Source organism: Schistocerca nitens, chromosome 5 (genome assembly GCF_023898315.1).
Source record: "Schistocerca nitens isolate TAMUIC-IGC-003100 chromosome 5, iqSchNite1.1, whole genome shotgun sequence".
NCBI classification, from domain to species: domain Eukaryota; kingdom Metazoa; phylum Arthropoda; class Insecta; order Orthoptera; family Acrididae; genus Schistocerca; species Schistocerca nitens.
The window spans coordinates 868,793,071-868,820,738 of NC_064618.1; the positions used below are offsets into that span (position 1 = coordinate 868,793,071).

The 27,668-nt window shown below is 40.2% G+C and overlaps 1 protein-coding gene across 3 annotated transcripts in view; it reads left to right on the plus strand.

Annotated features, from left to right (window-relative positions):
• The window catches only part of LOC126259547 (uncharacterized), a 167,709-nt gene that overhangs the window by 26,068 nt on the left and 113,973 nt on the right, over window positions 1-27,668 (plus strand). For all 3 annotated transcript variants that reach the window (XM_049956431.1, XM_049956428.1, XM_049956430.1), the window contains exon 2: window positions 14,452-14,646. In XM_049956431.1, coding sequence (XP_049812388.1) covers window positions 14,452-14,646 — 195 coding nt within the window. The remainder of the gene's footprint in view (window positions 1-14,451; window positions 14,647-27,668) is intronic.

Genomic DNA, 27,668 nt, shown 5'->3' on the forward strand with positions numbered 1-27,668 from the left:
AATTTCTTTTCTTTCACATACTTGTAGATTATAAATGGAATACTTGTCTTGTCTCTCTTCAATGTCATGTTTATTACAAATTGTTGTATGAGACAGAACAAATGTTTTTTTTTAAAATTATCATGTAGTCTTGTTGTGTGACCATGACTATTTAGATACTCATACAGCTGATCATGGAGTGCCCTTAGGAAAATCATGACTCTTTCACTTGCATATTTCAAATGAGAATGCTCCTCACTATTCTCTTTAAATGAGGTAAGCAAATGATTTTCAGTCACAATAGAGGAGTAGAGACTGGTATTATATGTTTCACAATCATCTGGTACATCTATGGCTTTTAGTACATAGCCTGCTACATAGGCTAAGGATTGTTGATCTTCTACAGACTCAATGATACCATCTGAGTAAGAATAAATTTGCTCAGGTGTATCAGTGTCATTCATCTCACATTCACTTAAATGTTCACTCCTACCACTAGCTGCCAAAAAGTAACACAAACTACTCAAGGGAGTGTAATCATTTTCACAGTTACTTACACTCATGGCTTTGAAAGGCAAAGTCATATGATTGACAACACAAGTCTTCAGAGCTTGTACAAACTGAAAACAAGTTGGGTTTGTACACTCCTGGAAATGGAAAAAAGAACACATTGACACCGGTGTGTCAGACCCACCATACTTGCTCCGGACACTGCGAGAGGGCTGTACAAGCAATGATCACACGCACGGCACAGCGGACACACCAGGAACCGCGGTGTTGGCCGTCGAATGGCGCTAGCTGCGCAGCATTTGTGCACCGCCGCCGTCAGTGTCAGCCAGTTTGCCGTGGCATACGGAGCTCCATCGCAGTCTTTAACACTGGTAGCATGCCGCGACAGCGTGGACGTGAACCGTATGTGCAGTTGACGGACTTTGAGCGAGGGCGTATAGTGGACATGCGGGAGGCCAGGTGGACGTACCGCCAAATTGCTCAACACGTGGGGCGTGAGGTCTCCACAGTACATCGATGTTGTCGCCAGTGGTCAGCGGAAGGTGCACGTGCCCGTCGACCTGGGACCGGACCGCAGCGACGCACGGATGCACGCCAAGACCGTAGGATCCTACGCAGTGCCGTAGGGGACCGCACCGCCACTTCCCAGCAAATTAGGGACACTGTTGCTCCTGGGGTATCGGCGAGGACCATTCGCAACCGTCACCATGAAGCTGGGCTACGGTCCCGCACACCGTTAGGCCGTCTTCCGCTCACGCCCCAACATCGTGCAGCCCGCCTCCAGTGGTGTCGCGACAGGCGTGAATGGAGGGACGAATGGAGACGTGTCGTCTTCAGCGATGAGAGTCGCTTCTGCCTTGGTGCCAATGATGGTCGTATGCGTGTTTGGCGCCGTGCAGGTGAGCGCCACAATCAGGACTGCATACGACCGAGGCACACAGGGCCAACACCTGGCATCATGGTGTGGGGAGCGATCTCCTACACTGGCCGTACACCACTGGTGATCGTCGAGGGGACACTGAATAGTGCACGGTACATCCAAACCGTCATCGAACCCATCGTTCTACCATTCCTAGACCGGCAAGGGAACTTGCTGTTCCAACAGGACAATGCACGTCCGCATGTATCCCGTGCCACCCAACGTGCTCTAGAAGGTGTAAGTCAACTACCCTGGCCAGCAAGGTCTCCGGATCTGTCCCCCATTGAGCATGTTTGGGACTGGATGAAGCATCGTCTCACGCGGTCTGCACGTCCAGCACGAACACTGGTCCAACTGAGGCGCCAGGTGGAAATGGCATGGCAAGCCGTTCCACAGGACTACATCCAGCATCTCTACGATCGTCTCCATGGGAGAATAGCAGCCTGCATTGCTGCGAAAGGTGGATATACACTGTGCTAGTGCCGACATTGTGCATGCTCTGTTGCCTGTGGTTCTGTCAGTGTGATCATGTGATGTATCTGACCCCAGGAATGTGTCAATAAAGTTTCCCCTTCCTGGGACAATGAATTCACGGTGTTCTTATTTCAATTTCCAGGAGTGTATTAGCAATACCATGTTGTCTTATACAACAAAAGAAATTTTCTAAAGCATCTTGATTGAACGCCTTTAAATTTAAGTACTTAAAGCCAACCACTTTCAAGGTCTTCCACAAGAAAATAATAGACTGTAATGTAATCTGCCAACCTTTTATGAAGCTAAACATATTAGTCTTGTTTCTTCCCGTTTTTAAATCTATTATTTGCCAGCTGCCTATTTCCCTCAATATGCTATACCACATTTCTAAATGTGGCGGATTTTCTGATAAAGCACACCTAAATTGTTTTCCATCTCTGGGATATTGCTAATTACTGTTGAGTGAATCAAAGAGATTATCTACCTTTTCCACAGCTGTGTATAGCTTCAGATGGTAATGTGTGAGTAGAAACATATGTTTCAGTTGCAGCTGCAACAGTATGGCTCATTTGTGCAGCAGCAACTTTTACCTTAATTTTGACATGGGAATCAAAAAAGTTAAAGTGTTGCGCTTTTAATTTGGGTAGAGTTTTGAACCGGTTTTTTTTTTTTTTTTTTTTTTTTTTTTAATCCAAAAAGAACACTGTACTGATGTACTCAAACTTTGCTGCTTTGTGAGGTTCAAATTGAATTTTATTATCTATCAAAGCATTTCTAGTGTTTTGAGCAGATGTGGTACATCATAAATGGTAACAATTGGTTGATAATTGACGACAAAATGAAATATACTGAGCTTCAACAACTTTGCTTCACACAGTTGGTTAAGGGCCTTTTGGTTTGTTGCATTCTGGTCACATACAGTACAAACCACTTTGAACCCAATATTCTGTAGTTCACTTATGAGTGATTTCAAATGGGTGAAGTGGAAAGTGGTTGCAGTAAAGTAATATGCTAGAACTTGTTTCCAAGTTCTGTGAATGCCTTTCAGCATAAAAACCAATGCTTGAATAGCAGCTACAGGTGAACGTCCTAAATGACCCAAGTCCTGATACCCATAGATTAGCTGTTTTTGTGCATCATACTACATACCATCATCCAGAGACATTTCATCACAAAGTAGAGCACAATACTTGTCGTTTTCATGCATATTACTTACTTCCCTTGCTAAAAAGTTTAATAAAGCTGGATTAAGTCCTGTATCGAATGGTATTTGGGAAAGCACTCCCTTGAGCAGCCTGACACATGGAAGGGAGAAGTATGTGGTCAAATATCTGTACAACCGGGGACTACGCTTATAAATAGATAAAGCAAATGCCTTATCTTGTATAACCACCGTACTGCTGTGGACTGCATATTGGCATTTCTTAACTGACTAAAGTTTTAGTCACATCATTCAATTCTTCTTCAATTAACTGAAATTTCCTGTCATCATACAACTCTTTTAGAATTTTCAATTTATTCCTCCCATTCTGTAGCTACAATTTACAGACTCTGGAAACTGTAATTCTATGCAGTATATACATTTTGTGTTTTCTTGGAGTTAAATCACGTTTAGAAACGCCAGATCCCATTAAACCTGGACTACTTTCAACATCGTAAACAGGTGAGGATAAAAAGCTGTACTCACCATCATCTGTGCTCTGTAAAGCGGGACTGCTTCATTGCATTACTGTAGATTTTGCATTGTGACCTGTCTCGTGCACACTTATATTTGCACCCGATGTGGTGAAAACACCACCACCACCACAACACAGATGGGTGGGGGGAGAGTGATACAACACCAATTCCATGTGCTTTGGTATAACACCAGGATTTAGCCTGTGTCTAGTAAAGTTCACAAAATCTGCTTCATAAAAATGATCCTCACACACATAATAATAACTACAGTTGACACCTTCATCTATATTACAGATCAATTTCCACTTCTTTAAAGTCTCACTTTTTGATGCAGCTGGAAATTTATAGAAATGTTTATTCTTGTGTTTGGAATTTGTTTTTACATAATAATTGCTCCTGCATCTGAGAAACTTGCACGAGTATTTCAATTTCAATCTCAAACTGGATTCTTCTCTTCTTGTATGATCCATCCTCATGTGTCTGAAATGTTATTCAAACCAAAAATTAGGAACGAGAAAAAAGATCAGGTATGGTTTACATTGATTAATGTTGAAGAAAACTCAATGTGAAATTAATTTCCCTATCAAAAATCATATTAGCTTATGTCTAAATGCAGCTATCCTGTACTGAAGTATTGATAACTGTTATCATGGCTTGTAATCTGATGTGGTATTGCTACAAAATAGTGAAAAAACTAAACAAATTCTCATTTCTACTACGGATATGCACATCACTCTATATATAACTGCGTGAGCGTAGTTGCACAATATTCGATATTCAACAATACTTCGTTAAACAGTGCTATCAGGCAGTAGAAACACTGATTATTGTACCATTCCAGTATATTTCAGCATCTAGATACCATGGTAGAGACCAAATTCAACTGTACATTATCAGTAACAGTTACAGCTGTAAATCTGTATTACATTGTGTTGAGCATTAAAGTGCGAGAAGATTTCTACTGCATTGGATATTGCCACAATAATACGTGTAAATGTCCAACTGCTTGAAGGACCTGCTTTGTGTGACTTCCAAACAAATGTCTTATTATGTGAGAACACAACCTTTGTCGATACAACAGCCACAAACACTTTTTACCTGGATAGAGTGTTATGTACTGTACAGAATATTTACTGTCGAGAATGGGAAATAGAACACACTTGAGGCATTATGAATCGATTGTAACACGTCCAATATTTGATGTGTAGTAAACGGCACAATAAATGGTACTTATTATGTCACTAAGAGTACTTCGTGGCAAAAAGGAAGATGAATCAAAGCCAGAATTATATTCCATTACAGGATTCGGAAAGTTGAATACCAACTATGTCAAAATCTGCTAGCATGGGATTCTCTATGAAATACAAGGCAATATGAACAGAAATAAGAAATATACTTACCCTTTAAGTGAACTGAGCAATGGAAATAGTATTTCTTTGCAGGAACAAATATACAAGAGTCCACAGAGCGTAATGTGATGATACAACCTCGTGTTCTATATGAAACAAAAGTAAAAAAGTAAATACTGAATCATCACACCATCAAATATTACAAATGCATCCAAAAATTAATCAGAATAATAGCAACATACTTACACTGCAATTTAAACGAAAAATCACGATCACGTTGCTACGATACCAAAACAATTATGGAAGACTACGTCATCCAATAGGAACACGAGACTATAAATTGCTAAACTTGCAGCGCTGCAAGTGGCCTGGGACCAAACCAATGTCGTGTTACCGGAAATCCCTATATGAGTTTCACCCCCCTGGTCTACACGCTGTAGCACTCGTGTACAAATCGTATGATTACCATAGGGCAGTCTGTATAGTTCGATGCAATGTTATTTCGGACAGGCATGCATAACAAGTCTCTGCAAGGAACTAGATTAGCATAAACAGCACTTTTCAGGTGCTCCCTAAAATCAATAATCATTCCGATAATCACTCTGTTTTGTATTTGAGTTACTGAATGAGCTGTGCAACTGGACATTGTGGTTGGAATTCTCACAACTGGAACTGCATGGTTCTGAGATTGGGCATACTCATGATGACATACTGTCAAGCACAAAATGTGATTTATCTTGCTGAAATTGCAGAAAGTCCATACATTGATGTATGATGAATGAACAACTTTTCCAACTATGTGACCACCAGCAGCCTTTCACAAATATTTATGCATAACTGTTGCAATAAGTTCTTTGCCTCTGAGGGAACTGAATACAAAACACTGTAATGATGATGATGATGATGATGATGATGATGATGATGATGATGATGATGATGATGATGATGATGGTGGTGGTGGTGATGGTGGTGATCTTGTGATCACATTCCCCATGTGCAGAATATGTCCTTTTATTGTTGAGTGTTATGAGAATTGATATTATTATAAGGAATCTGCTGGAAAATTTGAATAGAGGTGTTCTTAAAACACTATGAAGCCATTTTTCCTGTACAGCAGGTGAAAATCACAGTAAAGACCAAGAGAAAGGGACGCTAACATGTAGGGTTAAAACATCTTGTATGATGAAGAGAGCTTAATTTAAGGTAGATGATTAGGTTAAATCTACTGGAAAACTGAACTGAAAAAATTGTGTTGTTGATCTGCTAAAATGTTAAAGTTCAGACCCTTACTGTACAAACATAATTGGTAGTATCAGGGTTAAGAAACAGCTTATGTATGCATAATCAGCTATACAAAGACATTAAAAAATCCATCAAAAGCTGTGATGTTTGCTGATGTTGGAAGTATATTGATAAAACAGCCAGACTGTTCATACCATACACACCTAGGGGAACAGTGAAACAAGCTTACAGCTGATTTACAACAAACATCCTAACTTTAAAACGAACTGATATTAAGAGTTTCCAAACAAATAAAAATGATTTACAGTAATCAAAAGGAGAGGTCAATGGCATACACATGTGCGAAATCCCTAGGTATCTTGATGGATAACAAACTGAGGTGGCGCCAGTACATATATAATTTCGCCAAAGAAAACTCAGTTCTGCTCTTCTTGCACTCTGATTGTGCTGACCTGCAAAAGGGACTTATTGGATACATTGCTTATTTTTGCTTAATATATCCTCTGACATGGTGTTTTAGGGCATTGTTACTAAGGTCAAAAAGGTATTTATTTTGCAATAGCATGCAGTAAGAATAAATTGACATTTGAAAATCTTGGAGAAATGGCTTCAGGCACTTTGAGATTCATACATTTAGATTTACTCCCTTATGATATTTATCCAACATATCCCATTCTTTTTGCATACAAGTGACACTGATCTCCTGGTACCTGCCCTCAGTTGGGATTACCAGTTGGAATGCATCTTGGACTCCTCTCCCAGGATGTCCACATGTCCACCTGTCCTGCCTGGAATGTGCTCCACATGCCCCCCCTCCCCCTCCCCCTCCCCATCCTCACCTCTTGGTTGGTGCCCAAGCCACAAATTAGGACTGATCTGTTTCAAGGTCTTAAAGTCTGTCATCCCCATGATCTTTTGGCTTCTGTTATATGCAGTTCTTCAGGAATTTCAAGGTGCTACCATCTTATACACTGACAGCTCTAAAACTATGCATTTACATCTGTTGCTGGTCACGAACACCATTTGTTGCAAGGAATACGTAGATAGCATTTTTACAGCACAGCTGATAGTCACTAACAAGGCCCTTCATTTTATAAAACAGGTCTCCCTTGACTGCATTTTAGTATGTAGTTACACACTGAGCAGCCATCAGTTCATTGACTGATGTTACTCTTGTCACCCTGTGGTCTCCCAGGATGTCCACATGTCCGCCTGTCCCACTTTTGCTGAAGTTAGGCATACTGACTGCTCAGTTGTCTTTCTCTGGGTCCAAGTCACATGGGCACCCCAGGGACTGAACTCCAACCTTTTGGCTAGAGGAGTGGTTACTTGCTCCCACTTCCTTTTGTCAGTCCCAAGTGTGGATTTGTGGGTGCAGATAAAACCTCTGCTCACTCAGAGGTGGAATGACATCTGGTGGCTACTGTCCCCTCTAATAAACTCTGCATTGTCAAGGAGATTACTGCTGCATAGTGATATTCCTTCTCTTCATCCTGGAAGGAATCCACTTTTATATGTCACCTCTGTGTTGGTCATACAAGGGTAAACCATAATTTTATTTTATATAATGAGCCACCACCAAACTGTAGTGATGTTAAGGAAAAACAGAACATCTTGAATGACTACAGATAGGACGTTCATATATGCACAGGACATGTACATTAAACAATGGAAAATCCAGGATGGAATGTAACAATATTATGAGAAGGAAAGTTGCTTCTCACCATATAGCAGAGATGTTGAGTCGCAGATAGGCACAACAAAAAGACTCTCACAATTAAAGATTTCAGCCATTAAGGCCTTCAGCAACAATGGACACACGTGAAAGCACATGTGCGGGCGCGCGCGCGCACACACACACACACACACACACACACACACACACACACACACACACACACCGTAATTATCGTCCAAACCTTGTACAAAAACAAATCTCCCGTGCCTTATCTTTCCAGTTTCCCACCACCTCCCGAAGTACCACCTTCCGGCCACAGAGGAGTATTCTCCTCGTAACTCAGTACCACCCGGGACTGGAGCAACTGAATTACATATTCCGCTAGGGTTTCGATTACCTGTCGTCATGCCCTGAAATGAGAAATGTCCTGCCCACTATCTTACCCACCCCTCCCACGTGGTAGTCTGCCGTCCACCGAATCTACACAATTTACTTCTCCATCCTTACACAACCCCTACTCCCAATCCTTTACCTCATGGCTCATACCCTTGTAATAGACCTAGATGCAAGACTTGTCCTATACATCCTTCCTCCCACCACCACCACCACCACCACCGCCACCTACTCCATTCTGGTCACTAATATCACCTATCCCATCAAAGGCAGGGCTACCTGTGAAACAGTTGTGTTGTCTACAACCTAAGCTGCAACCACTGTGCTGCATTCTATGCAGGCATGACAATCTACAAGCTGTCTGTGCACATGAGTGGTCACCAACAAACTGTGGCAAAGAAACAAGTGGACCACCCTGTTGCTGAACATGCTGCCAAACATGTTATCCTTTATTTCAATGACTGCTTCACATCCTGTGCCCTATGGATCCTTTCCAACAACACCATCTTTTCTGAATTGTACAGGTGGAAACTTTCCCTGCAATACATCCTACATTCCCGCAATCCTCAAGGCCTCAACCTTCATTAGTCACTGTCCTCACCCATCCAGCCCCTTCCCTATTCCCTTTCCAGCACTACACACCCATCATTCCACCACCACACCCAGTCTCTTTATTTCTCTCCTTTTCCGCTAATCCCCCCCCCCCTCCCTTCCCACCTCTCCCCTGCCCTCCATCTAATGTGCAGCACTTCACTGTTCGCCACCCTCACCATAATATCCCTCCCCGCCCCAGTCTCCTCCTTACCTCTACCAAGTCGCCACTCCCATCATGCACCTGTGCTGCTGTTTGCAGTGTGGTTTCAGTTGCCTGAGACTGTAGTCGTGTGTGAGAGTTGCATTTGCGTGATTTTGTGTGTGTGTGTGTGTGTGTGTGTGTGTGTGTGTGAGTTTGTGTGTGTGGGCGCACACACGCGTGCATGCATGTGCATGCGTACGTGTGTACTTACGTGTGTCCATTGTTGATAAAGGCCTTAATGGCTGAAAGCATTAATTGTTAGTCTTTTTGTTGTGCCTATCTGTGACTCAGCATATCTGCTATATGGTGAGTAGCAACTTTCCTTCTGAGGACATGTACATTAGTATGTTCTGCAGAAGTGAATAGCATTTCAGTCACATTGGTTCAACATGTGTCCAATTGCCTAGTAGGCATAGGGTCTGCCATGGGCCCTGATAAACTTGTGCCATCTGTGATGACAGAGACGCATATAGGGTGCAGGTGGTGTGCTGTGATATAGCCATCCATGCTAGCATTCACCTGGTTCCAAAGTTCATTTATGGTGATTGGCATTGGGTCACAGTGCTGTACATGTTGTTTCACCATATCCCACATATTTTCGATTGGTGACAAGTCTGGTGATCTAGCAGACCAGGGCTAAAGGCTGACTTCCCGTGACACCAAGAAGACACGTGTTTGTGCAACAACGAGTGGTCGTGCATGTATTGCTGAAAAATGGCATTTGGGGTGTTCTGCACAAAGGGTATGGCTACTGGTTGCAGGATGTCATTCACGTGGATCTCACTGGTCACAGTACCCTGGACATGCACCATCTGTGATTTCTGCTTGTACCCAATAGAACTCCACACCATAAGGTCTTCAGTTGGTGTGTTGAGTTGTCTGAATAGAGTCACTGTGATGCCGCTCCCCCTGTCTGCAGTGAACCAAAATGTGCCCATCTTTTCAAACAAACAGAACCCGGATTCATTCAGAAACACTGTCTGATGCCATTCCCATTGCCAGTGACGTCATTTCATACACCATACAGCATGTTTCTGCACATTCGCCAAAGGTATGTGGAGAAGTGGACAATGCGCACATAACCCATGCCATAATAAATGGCAATGGATTGTCACCTCTGATAGTGTATGATGTGTTCCGCTGTTGCGTCAGAGCATAGGAGGATGCAGATCTGTTCTGCAATGCCATTCGGATGAGGTGTCCACCTTTTACAGAGGGGTGGTGCGACCTGGCCCATCTTGTCGTGTTCTACGATCTTCCATGAGCCATTCTGTACACACCTGTGGCACTCCCAAAACACTTCATCCCACAATTTCCCCTATGAATGCATCAGATTCTCTCACGGCAATAATGCACTCTCTTTTGCACTCACTGATTCGGCAGTACAATTCGCACATACATCTGCTCAGATCTTACTAATCCATTACCTTCAGTTTATAGCGACAAGAAGAGCCGCAGGCATATTTTACTGGTATGTGGGGTTGCACTGCGATATTGATGTTGTCCTCGAACCCACGATACAACACGTTTCAAGTGCTAATAATTTCAGCATAACATACTAATGTACATGTCCTCTGAATATGAATGTCCTGTCTCTAGTTATTCAAGGTGTTCTGTTTTTCTGAACATGAGTGTAGTTGTGGAGCCTTATAGAGAGTAGTTCATATCCTGATGATGCAATGCCCCCTTCTTTCGGCCCTACATGCTAAGCATGGTCTTCCATATTCTTTCCCTCAAGTGATGCTGGATGATACATGGTTGGCTTAATTGGTTCTCCATTTTCTCCGTGAAAGTACTTTTTTTTTCCAGGCCTTTGCAGCAGAGGTGGGGCGGTTGGGGTTGGTGCGTCTTCCACTGCATGCTGGGTCTGGAGGAGCCCCCACCCTATCACCTTGACCAGCTCATTCTTTATCTCTCTCTTACTCTGTTTCAATTGCTTTTTTGATGTGTGTTGTCTCCTTTTCTGCTGCACCTTATTTTCTATTTTAGAGGTAGCACTGTCATGTAATGGGTGCTCTTAAATGCCTTGACTACACTGGAGTAGGGCTGGGAACTGCTGTGTGTGGGGAGACTCCCATTGCATGCACAACCTGGGGGACACACCTGCTGCCTTACCTATATCTCTCATCTTGTTTTTATTATTGATGGTTGAATTTATGTCTAATTCATTTTTAGCCTTCTCAGTTTTGGTGTGAATCTGTGAACTTGATGGCATTCTGTGCTCTGGAACTGTCTTCATCCTTCATGAGGCAGGTGAGGGTCGGATGCGGGGTGGGTCACGATTGTATGATCCCTGGGGAAGTCCTTGTCTGCTCTGACTTACCTGCCAGTCCAGTCGATAGACTTCTCCATAAATTCTTCTCAGCTGTGACATCATTATTGCCTTCAATGCCTTTACAGACTTGCATTGTCAGAACACATACTTTGATGACTTCTACTCCTGGGTGGAGGGACTGATAACCTTATTGGTTAGTCCTTTAACCTCCAACCAACCAACCCACCCACTGGTATGGAATTTTTGGTTAATTATGAGTGAGTTTGGGTGAATGGAGAAATTCTTCTCCACAGCATTAGAGGCAAAAACATTTTCTACGTGTCCTTTTTTAGAGTTCAGAATGTACTTATACATTCTGGTAGAAAGATCGGTAACTGGTCACCAGTTGACATCAGATTGGAAATAAACAGAGATTGATAAAAAGTACTTTGTTAGTCATTCCTCATGTAAATTATCAGAATATTTTGACTCTGGGAATTAAATTTTGGTAAATGGTGACAGAAAAACAAAGTGCATGAGCTGGAATTGGATACACACAGCACGAGTATGAAAATACATTCCATATAAGTAAGTGCAATGTACTAAAAATTGAATGCCTATGTGTAGAAGAATGTTAGGAATGATTTAGGAAACAGAAAAGTTGTCAGTAATAGTAGTAATTTCATACTCGTTAACATGTCAACTGGCACCCGCTGAGTGATGGACATTTCAATGCCGGGCCAGGCACACTGCATTAGGCACGAGTATCTGCTGTGGCTGTCTGCAGCCACAAGGCAGTCAACATGATAACAGTAGTAAGTTAAAATATGTAAACTGTTCATAGTCTGGGCAAACCGATTTGTAAGAAAAACCACATTGTTACAGTGACCACTGAAGATACTTTAAAATAAAATAAATCTTTTATTGTTGAAATAAGACTTTTAGAGTCCTAAAGCAAGTAAGCAAATAAATAAACAAAGACAAGATATTAAACAGATATCTTTAACTATTCCATTCTATAGACAATTGATAGCAGCATCTCTGAAATCAGTAATGGTTCTCCTTTATTATAGTATTTATATAACAAGGTGTGTGAATGAATTAAATATTACATACCCTTCCTTTTATTTATTCCATGAAAATCACAGAATACAGTTTTGATTAAAATATTTAAAATTCTCATAATTCTGCACACAGTTGATGTAAAGTAAATTCAAAAATATAAGTTGCTCGTACACAAGTTGTAGGCAGCATGTGGTGAACAAAGTGTGCACAGTGTGCATTATCACACTCAACCAGAGAACAAAAAAATGATGAATAACATTGTCAGAATTTATTTTGTACCATAAAGACAATTGTAAATTACTTACAGATCATAAAAGTCATAATTTAAAGCCTAGTAGAAACTAATCTGGAAACAGATTGTAAAAAATGATTTTTGCTTCTTAGTATTTTTACATTTAAAGATTAGCCAGATTGTGCGCCATCATGTATGGGATGTATGGCATCTGAGGCAAAGAAGAGAGAAATTCAGCACCAGTTGCTTTGCCCAGATAATTCCCTGCTAATGATGTGTGATTTGTGAGTATTCTGAACACCTTGTTCACCAGATGGGGCCTAGGTTTCATAGGTATAAATTGCTAATATTTTCAATTTTACTGTGTCATTTCTGTATAGAAGTGGCAAAACTTTCAAGATTTGGATGTGGACTTTTTGTCCTTCCATTGCAGTTTATGAAGAAGACAAGAAAGCCAATGTGTTGCTCAAACCAATCAAAATTAGAAGGATGTCATGTGATTGTGTCTGGAAGAAATTAAAGGACATGTGTAATAAATGCCAATCACATTTCTCTGTAGACAGACCTTGCATTTTCCAGTAAAATGCTGCAAAATTATTTGATAATATGCTCATGGAATTAAAGTATCTAAAAGTCAGTAAAGGTGTACTTAAAAGAATGTAAGTTGTTTCTCCTTGACAACTCATAAATGTGATTTAGTTTGGTTTATTTTATCCACTGATCATGTTTTGCAATGATGCATTCTACGTGGGTATGACAAACAGGCTGCCTGCCTGCATGAATCACCACCGACTAACTGTGGCCAAGAAATGACTGGACCACCCTCTTGCCGAGCATGCCCTTCATTTCAGTGATTGCTTCACAGCCTATGCCACCTGTATCCTTCCCACCAACACCAGCTTTTCTGAATTGCGCAGGTGGGAAGTCTCCCTGCAATGTATCCTGCATTCCTGTAACCCTCCTGGCCTCAACCTTTGTTAGTCATTGTCCTTATCCATATAGCCCCTTCCCTGTTCTCATTCTAGCACTACCCAGCCCTCTATTCCACCAACACATTTACTTTTCTCTTTTTCTGCCCCCACCCTCCATCTAGCTCTCGACTTCACTTAGTTGCCCCACTCTCCATCTCATCCCTGAATGCTCCCAGCAGCACATTTTTGTCCCCCACCCCTATCCTGCTATCCCTCCCCCTCATTACCCCAGCTTCTTCCTTACCCCCACCCAGTTGCTTCTCCCATAATGCCCCGCTGATCACAATCTGGCTCCAGCTGCCAGAGACTGTGGTCGTGTGTTGCATTTGTGTGAGTGTCTGCTTGTGTATGTCATCTAATTTTAAAAAAGGCATTGTTGGCCAGAAGCTAATTGTGTGACAGTCTTCTTGTTGTGCCTTTCTGCGACTCAACATCTCCACTATATGGTGAGTAGAAACTATCCTTTTCATTATATTGTTACATCCTGTCATGGATTTTCCATTGTTTGATTTTGTACATTCTGTGATTTCTCAGGTTTTCTCAGTGTGACTGATTAATTGTGTTCTTCCTGGTATTCTGCTGAGTTCCTATTTTCATTGTATCCTCAATACTTTGATGACCAACCAGTTGTTTTCTTCAGGTGCTGCAAGTTTTGACGTTATGTGTACTAACTTTTTGTCCACTGTGATTAGATTTTCATTTGCTTGTCCACCCATGAATACAGTAATTGCTTATTCTTGACGAAATCTGCAGTTCACAGTGAATGTTCCCCAAGAACCTATGTGCAAATGAATTAGTTCTAATCACTCATGACTCTTACAAATTGAATCCTAATCATTTTGGAATGTAGCCATGTCATTTTACTAGATTATTTTTCAAAATCTTATCTGAAATGTGTGACTACTATTTCAGTTATCGATGAGATAAAGAAAGATGTTGCAGAACATAGAATATTAATATTCAAAGATCAAGGAGTGATTTCTGGTCAGAGGCATGTGGAGATAAGCAAGTGGTTTGGAGAGCTGGAGTCAACATTCTATAAGCATCCAAAATCACCACATCCAGACGTTTTTAGAGTTTCCAATGTAGCCAATGAAGGCTGTGTAGGTAAGTGGCTTCAGTTCTCTGTTTATTTTTGTCAGATACTGTAAGAATTAAGTGTATAAAATCATGCCATTTGTTAAACTGCATCTGATCAATAGTTTCCACAAAAATTGATGTTCTCAGAAATTTTGTATCTGCTGAAATTTGAAGAAGTTGTAATTGTAATAGTAAAGGTGTTTCATTACAAAAACATCTTATGGATGTTTCTGTAGCATTACATTCAATATTTTTCAAGAAATTGTGAATTCTATTCTAAGAGGGTGAAGTAAGTGTGATAGATTATCCACCTGTTATATACTATGTGATCACTAGTATCCATACACGTGGCTGAAAATGACTTACAAGTTCATGTTGCCCTCCATCAGTAATGCTGGAATTCAATATGGTGTTGGTCCACCCTTAGCCATGATGACAGCTTCCACTCTCACAGGCATATGTTCAATCAGGTACTGGAAGGTTTCTTGGGAAATGGCAGCCCATTCTTCATGGAGTGCTGCACTGAGGTATTGATATCGGTCGGTGAGGCCTGGCACGAAGTCAGTGTTCCAAAATATCCCAAAGGTGTTCTGTAGGATTCAGGTCAGGACTGTGTGCTGGCTAGTCCATTATAGCGATGTTATTGTCATGTAATCACTCCGCCACAGGCCGTGCATTGTGAACAGGTGCTCGATCATGTTGAAAGATGTAATTGCCATCCCCGAATTGTTCTTCAACAGTGGGAAGCAAGAAGGTGCTGAAAACATCAATGTAGGCCTGTGCTGTTATAGTGCTACGCAAAACAACAAGGGCTGCAAGCCCTCTCCATGAAAAACACAACCACACTATAACACCACGGCCTCCGAATTTTACTGTTGGCACTACATACACTGGCAGATGATGTTTACCTGGCATTCGCCATACCCACACCCTGCCATTGGATCGCCACAGTGTGTACCATGATTTGTCACTCCACACGTTTTCCCACTGTTCAATTGACAAATGTTTATGTTCCTTACACCGAGCGAACTGTCATTTGGCATTTACCAGGGCATGTGTATGGCTTATGAGCAGCCACTCAATCCAAGTTATCTCACCCGCCACTCCCCCGCCCAACTGTCATAGTACTAGCATTGGATCGTGATACAGTTTGGAATTCCTATGTGATGGTCTGGATAGATGTCTGCTTATTACACATTACGGGGCTCTTCTACTGTTGGCAGCCTCTATCAGTCAACAGATGAGGTTGGCCTGTACACTTTTGTACTGTAGGTGTCCCTTCACATTTCCACTTCAGTATCACATCCAACAGTGGACCTAGGGATGTTTATGAGTGTGGAAATCTCATGTACAGACATATGACACAGGTGACACCCAATCACCTGACCACGTTCAAAGCCTGTGAGTTCTGTGGAGACCTCCAGTCTGCTCTCTCACGGTGTCTAATGACTACTAAGATTGCTGATATGTAGTACCTGTCAGTAGGTGGCAGCACAATACACCTAATATGAAAAATGTATGTTTTTGGGAGTGTCCAGATACTTTTGATCACATAGTATATATAAGTTTGGCTCTATACATTCCAGCACCACATTCTGCCTATAAAGTGATAAAGATACACCAGTTTTCAAGGGAATTAAGAATTAATGTATTACTGAATGGTATAGTGATGACATACAATGTGCACAAACTGCCTATTGGCTTCTGTCTCGGGTTCTTCGGCCGACGTTCATCTAATGATTTTTCTGCCACACTGCCTTCCGATACTAAATTGGTGATCCCTTGATGCCTCAGAACATGTCCTACCAAATGATCCCTTCTTCTAGTCAAGTTTTGCCACAAAATCATTAGATGAACGTCGGCCGAAGAACCCGAGACAGAAGCCAATAGGCAGTTTGTCAACAAGTGGCCACGAAGGCCTTAACAATTTTTATACAATGTGCAGTTTGGAGGACAATGACTACTCAGAGTTCTGTTAAAAAAACTGTGCTAGCCTTTGTTATTGGAATGTTGCTGTTGTGGTCTTCAATGCAGAGACTGGTTTGATGCAGCCCTCCATGCTACTCTATCCTGCGCTTGCTGCTTCATCTCCAAGTAACGATTGCAACCTACATCCTTCTGAATCTGTTTAGTGTATTCATCTGTTGGTATCCCTCTATGATTTTTACCCTCCACACTGCCTTCCGATACTAAATTGGTGATCCCTTGATGCCTCAGAACATGTCCTACCAAATGATCCCTTCTTCTAGTCAAGTTTTGCCACAAATTTCTCTTCTCCCCAATTCTGTTCAGCACCTCCTCATTAGTTATGTCTTCTACCCATCTAACCTTCAGCATTCTTCTGTAGCTCCACATTTCGAAAGCTTCTATTCTCTTCTTGTCTAAGCTAGTTATTGCCACGTTTCACATCTATACATGGCTACACTCCATACAAATACTTTCAGAAAGGACTTCCTGACACTTAAATCTATAATCGATGTTAACAAATTTCTCTTCTTCAGAAACGCTATCCTTGCCATTGCCAGTCTACATTTTATATCCTCCTTACTTGGACCATCATCAGCTATTTTTTCCCCAAATAGCAAAACTTGTCTATTACGTTAAGTGTCTCATTTCCTAATCTAATTCCCTCAGCATCACCTGATTGAATTCGATTACATTCCATTATCCTCATTTTACTTTTGTTGATGTTCATGTTATATCCTCCTTTCAATACATTGTCCATTCTGTTCAACTACTCTTCTAGGTCCTCTGCTATCTCTGACAGAATTACAATATCATCAGCAAATCTCCATGGATTTTAATTCCTACTACAAATTTTTCTTTTGTTTCCTTTACTGCTTGCTCAATATACAGATTGAATAACTTCGGGGAGAGGCTACAACCCTGTCTCACTCCCTTCCCAACCACTGCTTCCCTTTCATGCCCCTCGACTCTTATAACTGGCATCTGGTTTTTGTACAAATTGTAAATAGCCTTTCGCTCCTTGTATTTGATCCCTGCGACATTTCAGAATTTGAAAGAGAGTACTCCAATCAACATTGTCAAAAGCCTTCTCTAACTCTACAAATGCTAGAAACATAGGTTTGCCTTTCCTTAATCTATCTTCTAAGATAAGTCTTAGGGCCAGTATTGCCTCACGTGTTCCAACATTTTTACAGAATCCAAACTGATCCTCCCCGAGGTCGGCTTCTACCAGTTTTTCCATTTGTCTGTAAAGAATTCATTTTAGTATTTTGCAGCTGTGACTTATTAAACTGATAGTTGAGTAATTTTCACACCTGTCAACACTTGCTTTCTTTGGGATTGGAATTAATATATTCTTCTTAAAGTCTTAGGGTATATTGCCTGTCTTGTACATCTTGCTCACCAGATAGTAGAGTTTTGTCAAGGTTGGCTCTCCCAAGGCTATCAGTAGCTCTAATGGAATGTTGTCTACTCCCGGGGCCTTGTTTCAACTTAGGTCTTTCAGTGCTCTGTCAAATTCTTCACACAGTACCATATCTGCCATTTCATCTTCATCAAAATTCTCTTCCATTTCCATAATATTGTCCTCAAGTACATCGCCATTGTATAGACTCTCTATATACTCCTTCCACCTTTTTGCTTTCCCTTCTTTACTTAGAACTGGTTCTCCATCTGAGTTCTTGATGTTCATACATGTGGTTCTCTTTTCCCCAAAGGTCTCTTTAATTTTCCTGTAGGCAGTATCTACCTTATACCTAGTGCATGCTTACATGCTTACATTTGTCCTCTAGTCATCCCTGCTTACCCATTTTGCACTTCCTGTCGATCTCATTTTTGAGACGTTTGTATTCCTTTTTGCCTGCTTCATTTACTGCATTTTTATATTTTCTCCTTTCATCAATTAACTGCAATATCTGTTCTGTTACCGAAGGATTTCTACTAGCCCTCGTCTTTTTACCTACTTGATCTGCTGCTGCCTTTACAATTTCATCTTTCAAAACTACCCATTCTTCTTCTACTATATTTCTTTCCCCTGTTCTTGTCAGTCATTCTCTAATGGTCTTTCTGAAACTCTCTACAACCTCTGGTTCTTTCAGTTTGTCCAGATCCCATCTCCTTAAATTCCCACATTTTCGTAGTTTCTTCAGTTTTAATCTACAGTTCATAACCAATTGGTTGTGGTTGGAGTCCACATCTGTCCCAGGAAATGTCTTACAATTTAAAACCTAGTTCCTAAATCTCTGTCTTACCATTATAATGTATAATCTGCCTGAAACCTTCCAGTGTCTGCAGGCCTTTTCCACATATACAATCTTCTTTCGTGTTTTTAAAACCAAGTGTTAGCTATGATTAAGTTGTGCTCTGTGCAAAATTCTACCAGGCGGCTTCCTCTTTCATTCCTTAACCCCATTCCATATTCGCTTACAACTTTTCCTTCTCTTCCTTTTCCTACTATCGAATTCCAGTCCCCCATGACTATTAAATTTTCATCTCCCTTCACTATCTGAATAATTTCTTTTATCTCCTCATACATTTCCTCCAAATCTTCGTCATCTGCGGAGCTAGTTGGCATATAAACTTGTACTACTGTGGTAGGCATGGGCTTCATGTCTGTCTTGGCTACAATAATGCATTCACTATGCTGTTTATAGTAGCTTACCTGTGCTCCTATTTTTTTATTCATTACTAAACCTACTCCTGTATTACACCTATTTGATTTTCCATTTATAAACCTGTATTCACCTGACCAGAAGTCTTGTTCCTCCTGCCACCAAACTTCACTAATTCCCACTATATCTGACTTTAACCTATCCATTTCCCTTTTTAAATTTTCTAACCTACCTGACCAATTAAGGGATCTGACATTCCATGTTCCAATCCGTAGAACACCAGTTTTCTTTCTCCTGATAACGATATCCTCTTGAGTAGTCCCTGCCCGGAGATCTGAATGGGGGATTATTTTACCTCTGGAATATTTTATCCAAGAGGACGCCATCATCATTTAACTTTACAGTAAAGATGCATGCCCTTGGGAAAAATTACCGCTGTAGTTTCCCCTTGCTTTCACCCATTTGCAGTACCAGCACAGCAGGGCCGATTTGGTTTATGTTACAAGGCCAGATCAGTCAATGATCCAGACTGTTGCCCCTGCCACTACTGAAAAGGCTGCTGCCCCTCTTCAGGAACTACACGTTTGTCTGGCCTCTCAACAGATACGCCTCCATTGTGGTTGCATCTATGGCACGGCTAACTGTATCGCTGAGGCACGCAAGCCTCCCCACCAGCAGCAAGGTCCGTGTTCATGGGGGGATTTATTGGAATACAGAATAAAAATTTAAATAATGAGCTCCTTAAATAAACATTTGTATGCTGGGAAAAAGCCAGGAAATATATCTAATGCCATATAGGAAAATCATTAGAAATTTAATGTGACAAGAGAGTGCTTTTCAAGCACAGGCTTCAATTCACAGCTTAACAAGAACCAAGTGTTCAGTTTGCTGTCTGCGAAAAGAGCATATAAACAACACCGTTACAGCATTCAAACTCCATGCCAGTCAGTCTCGTACAGTCTGTAGTTGGTATTTGTTCAGTCTGATAGAGCCTCACAGTGGTGATAGTAGCAGCATTTGCAGCTGTGAACATAAGCCATGGATGGCTGTATGCAGAGAAATTTTTTAATTGAGAGTATAGTTGTACTTCATTCCCATTTCCTAAAATTTAACTTTTGTATTATTTCCCTAATTTGTTTTGTTTCGTGTGTGTGTGTGTGTGTGTGTGAGAGAGAGAGAGAGAGAGAGAGAGAGAGAGAGAGAGAGAGAGAGAGAGAGAGCTGCCCAGAGGCCCATATGTAAAATATTCGTGTCAAGTGGAGCTTAGACGTCCTACATTTAGGCAAACCAAATCACCTCTGTAATGTGTAACATAGACAAATACTGTTCTGTTGTTAATGGAACTTTGAATAGGATTTCAAATCTGAACTGTGTCAGGTAATGGGGACAGATCAAAATTTATGTGAAATTTTATTATTTTATGTGTGCAAAACCGAGGAAATTGGAATGTCAGCAGATAAATTTCAGTAGCTGTTCCCTCAAATTACTAAGTAAGAACTTTTTTCAGCTTTGGAAGTGTGAAATGTCAGCATGTAGAATGCAGACTACAGGTAATTCATTTATGGTTATTTTCACATTAATCACCTCAATAGCTTACAGGCCTCTGTTGCATGATTGGAGAAAAACTAAAAACTTATTAAAACAACTTGCCACACCTGATGATGATATGATAAGTGTTTATTAATGGTTCTGTCAACCATTGCAGTTATTTATTAGGTGACTTGGTAACAGGCAAATGTGAATTGTGGCATTCATCCCTAAAATTTATAGAGTATCTGTTGTCACTCAATGTTTATTATCAAGACTAGGCATTGTCAGTGCAGTTTCAGTGGATCAGACTTGAAAATGAACCTGTTAAGGGTTCAAAACTAGTTACCGAATAAATAACTGCAACCGGCCTGCAACATAACATGTCTTCTTTATGGTAAGTAGCAATCTATCTTTTCCTACATTTTTGACAGTTGTATGTGACAGTTTTAAGACTGAATTTCTGCCAACTAACACCAGCTACCCCAGTTCCCCTTTAACACACTGTGTTATTAAGATCATTTAGGTATACAGAGTAATTTAGCTTCTATAATATCAAAGAGTGAAGGGAGTACTATAAACCACACCTGTATGCTGCACCATGAACTGCCATTAATGTCAGTATTCTTTCTTCAGTAAATCTGTCCTCAGACAAGTATCAGCCTTAAGTCATCCATATCTCTCTGTCCTGGGTATCCTCCTTCATTTGCTTGTAGCTTCTTCCACTGTAGCAGAAAATCTCTACATAATACATCTTCTCTATCCAAACTGTTTTCCTCTTCTGTATCATCCTCATGAAGTTCCACTCCTCTCGTACGCTGCTCAGCACCACTTCATTTCTCATTCTGTCGATCCATTTCAGTTTCTCTGCTTAAACTTACTGAGTATTTTTTTCTTTCTGTCTGATTGTCCACAATTCAGAACTATGAGACAGCAAAGTTCACACAAAACTTTTGGGAAATCTCTTCCTAAGCATAATGTGAATGCTGCTGGCTCTCAGCAAGTCTTTGACTCTCCCAAAACACTTTCCCACAAATATTCTGCCTCTCACCTACTCAGTACAACAACAACAAGTTATCAAGGTTCCCAAATATTGAAGTGACTGGATCTTTTCTAATACCATCCCCTCTAGTGATATATTAATTGTGTCATCAGCTTCCTCAATTCTCATCACTTTGGTCTTGCCGATGCTGTTTCATTCCAAGCTCTTTACCCACACATATGGTATTCTCGCTCATTACCTATAGCTCTTCCTCCACTTCTGCTAGCACACTCATCCCATCAGCATATTTTTTATTCTTTCTCCTCCCATTGCAAGTTCACATGACCAGACACTGGAAAGCTGTATTCATGCAACTTAACTGTAAACAAGAGAGACTGCAATCAAAAAAAATAAGGGGGGGGGGGGGGGAGAAACATACGAACTAAACCAAGTTCATCTGTGAGTGAAAATCAATATACATTCAACAAGACTATGCTAGAGGGTCAAAACCTGACTACAAGTACTGATAAAAATGAAATATTCATTCATTAACATGAACTGCAAGCCTGTGGATACGTGAAATCAAGAGCACCAATGTGGGAAATAGCAAAACCCATAAACACTTGGGAAGAAAAACAGTGGCACATTATCATAGCAGTAGGGAATGACCTCTATAGAAATTACCTGAGTAGAGCAACACATAGTGTAGAATCATTGCTAAAACTCAGGGGAAAGAAACATATGATGGCCGTAGGAATTCCACAAAGGCATGATTTAATTCCTGTATTGTACTTAAATGTAGAAATACAGAAAGCACATCAGTTGTTCACTGAAATATGTAAAACATACAATGTGTTTATATAAATGTGGATTATTTAGATACGGACTGTTACACTAAGCTTGGTAAGCACATGAATGGCAAAGGCAAGAGAATTATCTGCCAAAAGATTTGTGAAATAATAGCAGCATCATAATGTGAAGAGGAAATAGACACTGAAGCACTGACAACAATAAACACCTCTACAGACACAGCAATGTCCACTCCAACTTCAGTGCCAAATCATACCTCAACAAAACCAACAATGCCGACTGCTGTAGCAGTTGAAAATTCATCACTATCTGAAAGCTTACCAGCAACAAGGACCCCAGTATCAGCATCACCTACAAGAGTAAAAGTCACACCTACAACAGCAGTGAAAACACCTACTATTACTGCAACTAATACTACTACTACCCCAGCAGCAGGAGGAAGTTCAGCAATTCCAGCAAGAAGAAATGCAAGGTGACCATGTCATTTGCACAATTTTTTATTCCCAAAAAGGCCTCAAGACCAAATTAGGATAAATAGTGCACCTATCAACAACACCTCCAGTAGCAGCCCTTGCAGCAAAAACAGAAACCACATCACCATCAACCACACATAAAAGAATGACCAGAGAGACGGAGAACTGCCCCCTTTCATTGTCAGGGAATTTTGTTAAGACCAACGGAGGAAACCAACTCACGCTTCAAGATGAGAAGGAAGATTTCCCACATAATTTAAATTCAGGAATAAAGGTAAGTGGTCAACCAAGTACAATCAGAATAATTCTAAAATCTCACCAGGTCACTCTTCATCCGATTATACAATCACTTAGGAATAAAGTAAGAGCGCTGGAAATCTTGCTATCAAGTGAACTCAGATTCTGACGTTCGCCTGCTTTATTTCTTCTTTGATGGTCCTCGGTGTCGATGTACTGCGTTCTTATACTGGCTGAAAAATAGAGGGGTGGAATTTCAACACTGAATACTTTAAATGATGTTGCCGACATTTGCATAGTTGCATTTCACAGTTCTTTACTTCCACTGTTCACAACCCCCACCCCCAATAATACACAGTTATTTTGCCAGTTAACTATTGGCAAATTTTGATAAGCCTCATTAATAGTTTGCAGGCATCGTCAGCATACTGAGACAATAGTTTACTGTTGAATATCGCTGCGCAGAGTGGCCCCATGGTTTAAGGTGCCATGTGACGAACTGCGCGGGCCCTCCACCCCCCCACCCCCCACTGGCAGTTCGAGTCTTCCTCAGGCATGGGTGTGTGTGTTGTTCTTATTATAAGTTAGTTTAAGTAGTGTGTAAGTCTAGGGACCGATGACCTCAGCAGTTTGGTCCCTTAGGAACACACACATTTGAACATTGTGTTGAACATCTATGAGTAGTAAAAACCGAACCACACAGACACTGTCATTGTTTTAACACACGGCCTATTTGGGTTACTCTTATTTCACAGTTAAGTTGATGTATTGTTGTTGATCTAACCAGTACGGGTTCCTCATCTGAAACTCGGCCATGGACTGACTGTCTCGGGACCAAAAATCGGTCCTTTATGTATCATCACAATAATAGGTACTGAAACTACACATTGTTTGGTGTTTAAGTTGCAGAAATTACAATTAAAATACACCTCATTCAATTAACTGAATATATCAAAAAATTGCATCTTTTTAATTATTTCTTCTACCACAAAGGTTAAGCCATATTATTTGTTTAAATGATGAAATTAACAGATACAGTTATACAAACAATACTTTTGACAAACCTGTTAATTACTTTGGAATTAATAAAGGGCTGGCTTTGCTAACATTTTTTCGAATAGAGTCAAATAGATACTTGAGATTACTAGTATTATTTCTTCCAAATGTTTATAATTAGTACAGAATTTATATTTGTTTATATGTCAACAGCAGAATTTAAGTTATGAAACAATTACTGATTTCACCCTATAACAAAAGATACTAAGTAGGCACAAAATTAGATCCGGTGTAATATTCCTTAAAACTGAGGGCCAACCTTTCTCTTTTATGAAAATGCAGTATGTTAATGGTAATTAGTCAGACATGAAAAAATGAATTTAAGGAGGCAGATGGCAAACAAGAGGGGAAGTAAAAACATCCTAGCTTGCTTTGTCACAAGATATGTTAATATACTTTGCTTTACTGAAAACTGAGAGTGAAAACAATGAATCATGTGTTAGCAGCACAAACGTGTAGAAATCAGTTTAGACACAGAGGGAGCTGCACATACATAAAGAAAGATATCAGATTCAACAATGTTGAATACTTAAACACTCAGCTTGATACTTTGCTAAAAGAAGTAATAACAAACAGAAAAACAGTTCTTATATGTGGAGACCTAAATGGAAACTTTAATAAGCCAAGCAATTCAAAATCTGAGTTGATGAACATATTAACAGCTAATAATTTGTAGATTATAATCCACTCCCCTACACGTAAAATGAATCATTCTAGTACTACTAAGACCAACTAATAATTAGCTCCGAAACAAAATATAAATCAGTTGTAAATACAGCTGGACTGGCAGACCATCATGCACCGGCCATAAGCGTATGTGTAACCACTAATTCATCCTGTAATTATATGAAGAAGACTACACACAGGGGCAGAACTTTCAGTAATGCTGCAGTACAAACATTCCAGAATTATCTCCAACAAGAACCATGTGAGCTGGTGTATAGTACAGAAAATATTTCTGCGAAGTTTCAGACATTCATGAATATATTTCAGTATTATTTTGATCTTGCTTTTCCATTGAAAGCCAAAACAACGCAAACCACTAAAAGCAACAAGTGGATTACTTGTGGTATGAGGAAATCTTGTGCTAGAAAACGGTACCTACACAATATTGCATGAAGTTACAACACAACTCTGGAGTTTGATAGTCACTTCAAAAAATATAAATCTATCTTAAATAAAATAATAAAGGAGGCAAAGAAATGAGACAGTGACAAATACATAGAAAATGCTTCAAACAGAACAAAAGCAATCTGACAAGTTGTAAAGAAAGAAACCCAATTTGACAAAAATAGAGTTAATAATATTGTATTAAAGGCTGGCTTGGAAAACATTAATAACCCAGAGGAAGTAGCTAATATACTCTTCAAACTGAATCAGCAGTTCACTCCTTTCTATTTGAGGTGCTGTTAGCATTAGACAACTTACCATGGGCATATTTTTAGATTTCTCAAAGGCATTTGACACCATAAATCATGATAAATTGCTAAACAAGCTAGAAAATCTTGGCATTAGAGGAACAGGTAACAACTGGTTCAGCTCCTATGTGAAGATGACTGTTAAATATGGTGTGCCACAAGGATCCGTAATGGGTCCTGTTGTGTTCTTACTCTGTGTAAATGACGTAAACATAAGCAATGACAGCAGTGAAATATTTTAATTTACTGATGATACAAGTTTGGTAGAGGGGTGACAGTAACAGAGGCAGCCAGAAACAAACAAAAAATCTGATAACACCCAATCTAGAGCTATATGGACAGACAATTATGAAAACAGCCTGCACCAAATTTCTTGGACTTCTTCTACAAGACAACTTGAAATGGGAAGCACAAATTGAGCAAATGAACAAAAAATTAAGTATTTCTTGTTTTGTGTTACGTACATTAAAAAACTGTACCAACTACAACACTCTTCAGTGTGTATATTACGCAGTCATAAAATCTCACCTCTGGCATGGGATTATGTTCTGGGGAAATTATGTAGATGCCTTCAGAACATTCAAAATTAAAAAAAGAAAATTATAGAAATAATGGGAGGGATGCTTGTGTGTGTGTGTGTGTGTGTGTGTGTGTGTGTGTGTGTGTGTGTGTGTGTGTGTGTGTGTGTATATACACAACTACGATCCAAGACAAAAATTAGATGTACATGTTCAAAGTGCCAACACAAAGTTATTTCAAAACAATCTTATTCATCCTAGTATAAAACTATACAATGATTTACCAGATACCATTAAACACACACAGAACATTGGTCACTTCAAATATAAACTGAAGTCGTACTTGGTTGATCACTGCTTTTACACAGTAAATGAGTATCTACAAAAATAAATTTTTCTGCGTTAACCCAATGTAGTCTTATACAGAAGAACATTTGTATATTATCTTTCCGTATGTAGCATAACACTTTTATTTAAGTATTCATCATTAATTGATATATTAATGTATGTTATTATGTAAAAATTGTTAATATTGTTAATATTAACATAAAAATCCAAATATCTCTTGCACATTGTGCAGCTGTAGACAAAAATGGATCAATAGATCAACATTTCTCCTGTTTGAGATTGGTAGAGGGGTGACAGTAACAGAGGCAGCCAGAAACATTTGCCTCTTGTATGAGGATAACGCCATTGCCAGAGAATGGCAAGAAAATGGTTTTCTCATTTTAAGGAGGATTGTTTCGCATTAGTGACTCACCACATTCAGGAAGAACTTCGGGGTTTGAAGATGATCATTTAAACACAGTGATCCGCATCAGTGTACTTGAGAACTGGCACATGTGATGAACTTTGGTCATGTCACCATAGTGCAACATTTTCATGCAATGGGGAAGGTTCAAAAATTGGGAGTATGGGTACCGCATGCTCTAAATGAAAATCACAAAGATCAGTGGGTGGCCTTATGTAGAGAATATCTCTGCTTGCTTGTAATCATTTGATCCATGAACAACACCGACCATTCCTATCCTGTACCATTACTGGTGATGAGAAATGGTGACTATATGTTAATATAAGGAAAAGAAAGGAATGCTTGAACCCAAACAAAGCAGCAACTCCCCGTACAAAGATCTGCACACATCCTAAAAGATAATGTTGTGCATCTGATGAAATGGTGACGGTGTGGTGTAATACGAACTGCTTCTCTGAGGTGTAACCATCACTGCTGACATATATTGTCAACAACTGAGATGTGTTGTGGACCCAATCCAAGAACAACGATCAGGAAGATTGCGCGAAGTGACACTATTGCACGATAACACCCACCCGCAGTCCGCTAGATTGATAGAAAACACTGAACAGGAGTTGGTTTGGGAAGTCATTCTGTACCCACCTTATTCACTTAGTCTGCACCCTCAGATTTTCACCATTTCTGGTCTGTATGAAACAGC